We start from the raw sequence: 9,360 nt of genomic DNA, 5'->3' as shown, positions 1-9,360 counted from the left end.
AACCCGAGTGCATTCTGGGCATATGCGGCCGTGTGTTTTTGAGTCTTCACTTCACAGTCTTTACTGTGCACGTGGATTCTCTGGGCCTCTTGTTGAAATGCAGTTTCTGATTCAGAGGTCCTGAGAGTCTACCTCTGAAGGGCTTCCAGAGGGACCAGTGCTGCTGGTTCATGGGCCACATTGCTGCAGTGTTTGTTGACAAAAATTGTGTCCCCTCTGCCTCAACATCCCCTTTGCCCCACAAGAAAATCTCACTGAGTCTGGGTCTGTGCCTTTTTAATGCAGGCCGTTTGTTAATAACTATGTCATTCCCTTTTTAAAATAGCAAAACACCGAATTGCTCATAAACCTCATTCCAAACCAAAAACTTCAGATATTTTTGAAGCAGATTTTGCAAATGATGGAAAACCCAAAGATTGGCTTGCTGATGAAGAACTCTGGGCTCGACTTGAAGAACTAGAGAGACAGGAAGAATTGCTGGGTGGACTTGAGAGGTACTTACTTAATCACAGCTCGTTTTTCCAGGGTAGTTTGTTCCTATGCACATGTCCTCATTAGTCTTTTCTCTTATTAATAAAATACTATCTGCTTATTGAAAGAAATACAGAAAAGCATAATATATTAAACTATCAATAATCCTTCCACTTCAGGGTTTTTTAGGATTCTGTGTGTGTGTATTTCCATGCATGTATTTGTACATAAACACTTAAGATCCACATCTTCATTTTTTTATTATAGAATTTCAGGCATATTTTACATAATAATCATACCAGATAGTTGACTTTTAATAATGATGGATGCTTTGTATATTAAATTTCAAATGAAGTATTTTTGTATCACATTCAGGGTGCACTCTTTGAACACTTGGTTAAAAAGAAAAAATTGCTTTGAATTTAGGTTTGAAACTGTAAAATATTTACCCTTGCTTTCCTTCTGTAAACTTTGCTGTGTATTGAGCTGGCGGTTTGTAATCTGGTCAGATAGTTGATAGGTCTGAGGAACTTGACCCAGCTGCTGTCTGAAGCCCATGTTCACACTGGAGTTGTTAACGTGCTGCGTGAAGGCTGCTGTATAGAAGCTCCTATGTTATTTTGCTTAGATGATGTGCCATGTGTGGTAGATAATTAGTTCTGTGGAAAATAGGACAGGAGGCAGAAAAGGTTTTTTTCTTTTTCATTTTTACCTATAAATTTTTAGATCTTTTTGATTAACTGATATTATTTTATTTTTTAAAACCAGTTTGGATTTTGTGATTTTCTTGGTCATGATTCTTTTTCTATTGTTGCATGATGTTATTTCAGCTCTATTGCATTTTTGATTTTGTTCTTTTTGTAAGGTCCTCAAATCTTTTGTAGAATAAAGGATGACAAATATGCATTTGTGTACATAAGTATATTCACTGCAAAATAAGTATATTCATCTTTTAAAAATCCTTATAAAATACTCTATATTGATATAGAAAATAAGGTCTTGTAGTTCTGTGTCTTTAAATAGAAGTATTTATTGTGAATTTCTTAACAAATTTCTCATTCTGTAATTATTGATATTATATTTATATTGTATATGGTCAGTATCTTCCTTGCAGAGACGAACTTTTTATCATATGGATTCTACTTATTTTTGAATAATTGCATTACACATAAGTGGCACAGGGGCTAATGCTTTTGGTTAATTCATGTCAACATCTTTTCTTTTTTAACCTAGAATTCTAGTTTAACAAGTACCTTATTCCAAATTTTAGTTGTTACCTATTGAAACGAACTTGAAATTAATGTATGCTAAATTCTAAAGTGTTGGTTAGATCTTATTAATTTTCCTTTTCTTTACTAGTAAACCTGATACTGTGATTGTGAATGGAGAAGATACCGCATCTTCTGAAGAGGAAAAGGAGGGTCGAAACACACATGTGGATGTGATGCCCCAAGTGACAAACTCCATTGCTCCCGGCAGTTGTCTTACAGGGGGTGCAAGTTCAGAACTTTTCAATGGGCAAATGCACACTCAGTCGAACTGTTCAGTGAATGGTTCGGATTCTTATCACAGTGATGAAGATGATGATGATGACGACGATGGTGATAATGACCTTGATGCTTCAGGGGTTGGAGAGAATTCTATACCAACAATATATTTTTCTCATACTGTTGAGCCTAAGAGGGTTTGTATACGTTTCATTTTACTAATTTTGTACATAATTTAAACATTCAATATCTTTTAAAATATCCACGATATTTTCTAAAAGAATAATATTAGCAGTGATTAGTATTTTTGTAGTGCCAATAAGAAAATCATCTTTTGCCCTTTTTCCTAATCTGTCTAAAAAGAGAAAGGGAAAAAATATATAGTTTGCTGGTTCTGGTCCATTGTTCTCTGAAACAAAGTTTGAGGTTTGAAAGGGGATCGGATCTGAGTGGCAACTGCTGCCTCTTCTCCTGCCCTCACCCGGAAGTTCGCCGAGGGCCTCAAGCTGACCGTGTGGCGGGCATTTTGGTGTCTTTAGGTTATTGAAAGTGACTGTATTAGTTATATTTTTAATTATACCAGGTTCTTTCTTTCTATGTGGGCATAAAATTAATAGGAACATTATGAGCAAAATGGGAATCTAAGGAGGAAGTAAAAATTAGTTCCCTTTCTGACAAAATAAATATAAACATCTGTGGATAATCATGACTTTAGAATTTTGATATTTTAGAACTGGGATGACTGTAGGGATTTTCTAGTACAGAGTTTTCAAACTTTTTTTTTTTTTTTTACTACTAAAAGCCTTTTGTTACCTCTATTCTTAATGCAGAATCCCAGTATTTAAAACAGATCACGGTAGGTGGGCTCTGGCTAGAGGAAGGATAGGCCGCATCCTGCTCCCCTCGCCCTCCCTCTGCTCTCTACATCACTCAGCTCATCCTTGTAACCCTCTTTCTCAGGGACACGTAAGGCTCAGAAGACAGAGCTGGCTGGTGCTAAACAGGGTCGCTGCCTCAGTTAGTGCTCACCCGGCGTAAATCCCATTGCCTGCGCTAGAGTTGGGGTCTGTGGTGTCAGTCTTAAGGGCATGTGATCACTATTTAATAGAACATGTTTAAAACATACTCAGTATTTTGTAGATTCCTTAGGTTATTTTTGCTGTAATATAAAATGAAATAATAATATGGCTTTTAATATTCTAACATGTCACACTAGAGAGATCATCTTCTAAATTCTTGGCAAAGGTTAACTGAGATGATTAGCCCAAAAAAAAAGTATGTTTTGTGATTCTTTTCCAGGCTTTTAATTTTTTCTTATTTTCATTTAAATAAAACAGGAGGAATAAACAATATTTTCATGGAAAGAGCTGTCGTTAATGCTGAAAGTATGGCATGAATGATGAGTAGGGTAAAGGGACACACACGCGTCCTGAACAGGGCTGGGTTTTATTTTTTATTTTTTTATTATTTATTTATTTATTTATTTTTTGAGACAGAACCTCAAGCTGTTGCCCTGGGTAGAGTGCCGTGGTGTTACAGCTCACAGCAGCCTCCAGCTCCTGGGCTCAGGCGATTCTCCTGCCTCCGCCTCCCAAGTAGCTGGGACCATAGGCGCCCGCCACAACGCCGGCTATTTTTTTTTTTTTTTTGGTTGCAGCCGTCATTGTTGTTTGGCAGGCCCGGGCTGGATTCGAACCTGCCAACTCAGGTGTATGTGGCTGGCGCCTTAGCTGCTTGAGCCACAGGCACCGAGCTGGGTTTTAGTTTTTAGTCCTTCAGTTTCCAGGAATGAGAGGCATCTAAAAAATTCTAATAGTATTTAGTTTAACTGTATTTTGCTTTCTCTACAATAATAAAGACACTGAAGACTAGAATTGATCATTAAAGATTTTTTTTTATGTCATAGAAATAAAAGGTGAGAGTCTTTTTTTACCCTACCTTATAACAAACATCATTTCAGCATCAAAACATTTCAGCTGCAGGTGCCTGTGGCTCAAAGGAGTAGGGCGCCAGCCCGATATGCCGGAGGTGGCGGGTTCAAAACCAGCCCCAGCCAAAAACTGCAAAAAAAATAAAAATAAAAAAACCCGAAAACATTTCAGCTGCCTCTCTTACTATTATTTCTTTAATTATAGAGTTTATTTTCATAGTTTTGCTTGTGACTTAGCTTCACAGAAAGTTAAATTTTTGCTATGAAATTCTTAGGTCCGAATAAATACTGGCAAGAATACCACTTTAAAATTCAGCGAAAAGAAAGAAGAGGCCAAACGCAAACGCAAGAACAGCACCAGCGGCGGCCACTCTGCCCAGGAGCTGCCCCTGATCAGGACGCCCGCAGACATCTACAGGCGAGTGGCGTCTCAGACACAGGGCCGTCTGCTGAGCCTTTCTCTATTTTTGTGACCGAATCTTTACAGGAAAAAGTTGTCTGTAGCACAGAAGACTCACTAAAAAGTGAGATGTTGGATGGAGTCAGCTCAGCGTTGGAAAGGCTGAGCCTCCACCACCTCCCAGTCCAGACAGATGCAGTGATGGAAGATTTTTCTCTTTCCCCGTCTTCATCGGTGATTTTGAAACATTCTCAATTTGGTCTAGTCAGGAAATTTTGTGTCTTAACTTTAGAAATGAAAATCTGTGTTTGTCGTTGGCTACTACAGCAGCTGCGCGACATGCTTGGCGTGCCGTTCACATGTTCAGAGTAGGGGCTGATGACACAACTGCAGTTTTCTGTTGTATTCTTTGTGGAGAAAGCGTTATATGAAGATGCCTGTTTTCATGACCCATATTCGTACAACTGTGAAAATTGCTAAATGTCTTATAAATAGATCTGAAGCTCTGTAGAAGTTTGGCAGATCAAGCTATTGTCACCTAGATCATGCCTAAAAATAACATGCTGTATTAAGAAATTATGACTTTCAGAACATTATAAAAGGTGCCATTTGAGGCTGCAAAATTATTATCAATGTGAAAATTCTAGACGTAAAGTTTAAATTAAAAATTTTTGATTAATTTCTAGAAAAGTTTTAAAGAAATCTTTATCGTTATTCTTGGTGGTTTCCTAAAGTGAATGTGTATTTTTTAAATATCTTAGAGTCTTTGTGGACGTTGTGAATGGAGAATATATCCCCCGCAAATCAATCCTGAAGTCCAGGAGCAGGGAGAACAGCGTGTGCAGTGACACCAGCGAGAGTAGTGAGTTTGACGACAGGCGGGGGGTTCTGAGGAGCGTCAGCTGTGAAGAAGCCACTTGCAGTGACCCCACTGAGGGCCTTGTGGGGGAGGAGCCACAGCAGGACAGGGAGCCGAAGAGACTGTCGCCTGTGTCGGGAACACCCGAGGTGTGTGTGTGTGTGTGTGTCTCTAATCCTTTACTTATACAGGACCCTTCACCAACTTTTACCATTTAATCTGAAAAGTGATAGGACTTAATTAATTCTAGGTTTGTACTTTCTTGATAGTCATTTGTAAAATATTAATGTAAAAAATTAATGTTTTTTGACATTCATATATTTCAAAAAAATTATTTTGGTAAAAGTATTGCCTACCTTGAAATTCTATTTCTATGAAATGGGAATTTTAAAATATTTTAATTGGCATATATGCTACATATTTTTGGCTAAAAATTTATTTAGTGGTTATTTTAAATAAACTCCCACTGGACCAGATTGTAGTCATTTTCTGACAGTTAAAGATTATACTGTTCTTTTTAAATATACTGGTTGAGTTGAAAAATACGTATATGTCGCAGATAATTATCTAAAGCTCTGTGTTTCGGCCTGGCCAATAAAACTTAACTTTTGGGAGATAATGAAATCACTTTACAGTCTTAGGAGAACTATAGACCTTCTTTTCTGAAAAAATCAGCATACACTGTGTACTTTCACTCATCATGTTGTCGGCAGTTTGAGGTCAGGGGCAGAGTGAGAAACCCTAAATGAGAAGCCTTGATAGGAGACGTGTGGTTATGGTTTTCATCATGACCAGAATTGATTTTTTTTTTTTTTGGTTATCTTTTTTGTGGGTATTTGAAATTTTCAATTTAAAAAGTATTTAAGACAACGAAGGAACTCATACCTGTGTCAAACCAATGCATATACTTGTTTATACAATAAAATACATACATGTTAGTATTTAATAAGAAAATATGTTTATGTATAAGTAAGTGTATTTAAAAATTTCCCTGCTGTACTAAGTGGTAATTGGGGGTTGGGGATCATTAGCATTTAGGAACCGCACATATAATTAAAATGTTCTCTTCCTCTCCCCCCAATCTAATGATGTTAGGGGACCTGGAAAGTAACTTGCTCTATTTAATCGTCTTCCGTACTATTAGAAAACAGGTAATGGATGTAGACTATTGCTGACAAGTATTTGAAAATCAAGAATGTATCATGGTATAGCTAGAGTGTGTAGCATACTTTAAGCTCCCCCTTATTAGCTCTGCATTTTGTACTGAATTGTTGCAGTAGGTGCTATAAATTTTTTAACATCAAAAAAATAATTCATAATTATAGCAAATACTTGGAAAAATCTTCTTTTTAATTTTTTTAAATGCTAAAAATGTTATCTTCAAATTAATTTTAAATATAAGAAGACTTATCATGATAAAGTGGAGTTTTTAAAAAGTAAATTTTAAGCTGCTTTTAAGAGCTAGACTCCAAAATGATTGTGGGAGGAAGGCGTCATTCTTACTCCCTTTGCAGTGGTGGGGCAGGTGGAAGAGGGTGGCTGTTAAACTGTTCTGCTGGGCAGTTGGTAGATAATGGGAAACGGAGTACACATGGAATTTTACACGTTAGCTTTTAGTGTGTACATAATAAGTTCTTAGAAGATATAAGAGGAGGAAGGCTCCAAATACAGGAAGTCTTAAAAAATGTAGCAGTCCTTGGTTTTTATACATTTCAATGTAAGATGGTATACAAAGATATTTCTAGCAGTTATTTCCAGCAGTTAGTACACCGTTATTTAATTTTGTTCCAGTTGACCAAAGTAAGTCCATCAAATGTTCAGTGAGTCTTTTTTTTTTGTGGAACTTCTGATTCCCATTATTGAATTAATTGTATTAAAATTTTGAAACCTATGCTTATTACCCCTAGTATTAAAACTTTTCATTTTTTAATTTCCACTGATCTCTTAAATAACATTAAGTTAAGACACAATAAAATACTCAGATAATTGCATAACTTCACCACCACCAAGCAGATGTCAACACTGGTGAAACTGCTGTCTGTCAGCAGCAGCATGGTGGCCGCAGGAAGGCTTATTCCTCAAATGATGTTCCAGTGTCTGAGCTGGACACTCTGGTAGTGTTTTTTTTAAAATACACTATTTTGGGCGGTGCCTATGGCTCAGTGAGTAGGGTGCTGGCCCCATATACCGAGGGTGGCGGGTTGGAACCTGACCCTGGCCAAACTGCAACAAAAAAATAGCCGGGCATTGTGGCGGGCTCCTGTAGTAATAGCTACTCAGGAGTCTGAGACAAGAGAATTGCCTAAGCCCTGGAGCTGGAGGTTGCTGTGAGCTGTGACGCTATGGCACTCTACCAAGGGCGACAGAGTGAGACTCTCTTTCTAAACAAAAAATAAATAAATAAAATAAAATACACTGTTTTTCACAGCATGGGCTAAACATGAATGGGATATATGAAGTTTGAGGACCTCTTATTATCTGTTTTTGTTTTTTTCCCAGATAATGCACACATTCTACATTTTATTTTCTTGCATGTATACTATAAAAATTACTTACGTTTGGTAGTGTAATGAAGAAAAAATTCTTTAAATAATTAGTATTTTGATGTTGTAGTGTTGTCTAGCCAAAAATCTTGTGAATTTACTTTTGATGAAAAGAAAGGTCTAATTTGCAAATAGAGATTAAAAATTGTGCAGGCATCTTACTTGCATTTTATTATCATAACCCAACTTTTGTCTTCTAGGCTTTTTCTGGAACTGTAATAGAAAAAGAGTTTTTATCGCCCTCCCTAACACTGCACCCGGCCCTGGCCCATCCTGTGCTGCCTACCATCCCAGAACGAAAGGAAGTTCTGTCAGAGGCATCGGAGGAAACTGTAAAGAGGGTTTCCAAGTTCAAAGCTGCCAGATTGCAACAGAGAAACTAGGCCCTGCCTACGAAATGGGAGTTCACATCCTAAAGGCTACTTGTGCATTTGTTCAGAGTTTATAGCAAAATATGTTACATGTAGTTCAAAATAAGGCATCCTAAGTTAGTTTGGCAACAGATTCTTTTACCTTTATCAGTGGTATTTAAAAAAAATCAAAGTGAATGTTTGAATACTTTAATATTTGGCTTGTGTTGTTAATTCTCTGAACACTGTCGACACTCTCGTGTAAGTTTGCCTTATGATGCAGCAGCAGTGTTCTGAATTACTTTTCAAAGAATATTGTTCATATGCATTGTTTTGTGTTTCAAACTAAATACAGGCAGTTTTGTACCAGCTGTGATGTTGTGCATACCATATGGACCATTTTAAAGAAAATTTTAAAATTTTAAATAGATTCAACAGTTATATTATTTGCTTTCGCGGTGTAAAGGCACTTAAAAATCTACTAGTAGGTTTTGCAGCTAGGTGGCCATTTAAAAACTAACCTGCCCCCTGTAAATGTCAGACTAATCTCTAGGGCAAAAAGCTACATGGAGCCGGTGGGAACGTTTCTTCGGTTGGAAGTATGATATTTTGTAAAACGTTTTTTTTTCCAAGTAAAAATTTTATGAAACTTGACCTCTAAAATGCTGCGAGCTTTGTGACTCAGAGTGTGAGTGTCTGTGATTCATACAGGTGGGACCTGGGTTCTCGCAACTCCTTGGGCCCATCTTTCTCTCTGGTGTGCACAGTGCTCTGGAGACGAGGGGTTGTCTGGATGCTAAAAAACAGATACCTTAAATAAAATTTTTAATCATGTCAACATTTTTATTTTTTAAGGCTACTTTCCTACTAGTAATAACTGAAATAACATATTTACTTTTAGCAAAACTCCTTAAAATAAAAAAATTTATTCTAACATTGAAAATTACATTGCAAGTTAATCATTAGCTTGATGCATGCTAAAATGTAGCTTTTAAAAAGCATCCTGCATTAGTACTAAAATAAGCCATCAATGCCAGTCTACCGTCTCTCTATTCATGGCTAAATATTTAAAGGTTATTTATAGCTTATTTAATGAATTCTTGCTTAAACAAAGTGAAATTATGTCCTAGAAAAGTGGAACCTATTTGTAACTAGAACAGCAGAACTGTAAAAGTTCTATGAATATGTATAATGATAAGGGGGTGAGCTTGAATCTCTGGTAGTTAATGGATAATTCAGAACAGAGGACTGATTTTGAAAGATTGCCTAAAAATGTAGATTTGTTCTGTAGTTAATTTTGATCAACTTTGCATGTATTCT

The 9,360-nt window shown here is 36.7% G+C and overlaps 1 protein-coding gene across 2 annotated transcripts in view; it reads left to right on the top strand.

Moving 5' to 3' along the window:
* Nucleotides 1-8,883, top strand: part of URI1 (URI1 prefoldin like chaperone) — a 68,506-nt gene extending 59,623 nt beyond the window's left edge. Inside the window, exons 7-11 of one of the 2 annotated variants that reach the window (XM_053604027.1) lie at nucleotides 326-494; nucleotides 1,831-2,155; nucleotides 4,164-4,306; nucleotides 5,050-5,296; nucleotides 7,891-8,883. In XM_053604027.1, coding sequence (XP_053460002.1) covers nucleotides 326-494; nucleotides 1,831-2,155; nucleotides 4,164-4,306; nucleotides 5,050-5,296; nucleotides 7,891-8,073 — 1,067 coding nt within the window. In that variant the 3' untranslated portion in view covers nucleotides 8,074-8,883. The remainder of the gene's footprint in view (nucleotides 1-325; nucleotides 495-1,830; nucleotides 2,156-4,163; nucleotides 4,307-5,049; nucleotides 5,297-7,890) is intronic. The other variant, XM_053604028.1, reaches the window with a different exon arrangement.
* The last annotated feature ends 477 nt before the right edge of the window (nucleotides 8,884-9,360 follow it).

This window comes from Nycticebus coucang, chromosome 10 (genome assembly GCF_027406575.1).
Source record: "Nycticebus coucang isolate mNycCou1 chromosome 10, mNycCou1.pri, whole genome shotgun sequence".
Classification (NCBI taxonomy): Eukaryota; Metazoa; Chordata; class Mammalia; order Primates; family Lorisidae; genus Nycticebus; species Nycticebus coucang.
The sequence above is the reverse complement of the archived record's forward strand: the minus strand, read 5'-3'. Positions and strand labels throughout refer to the sequence as shown.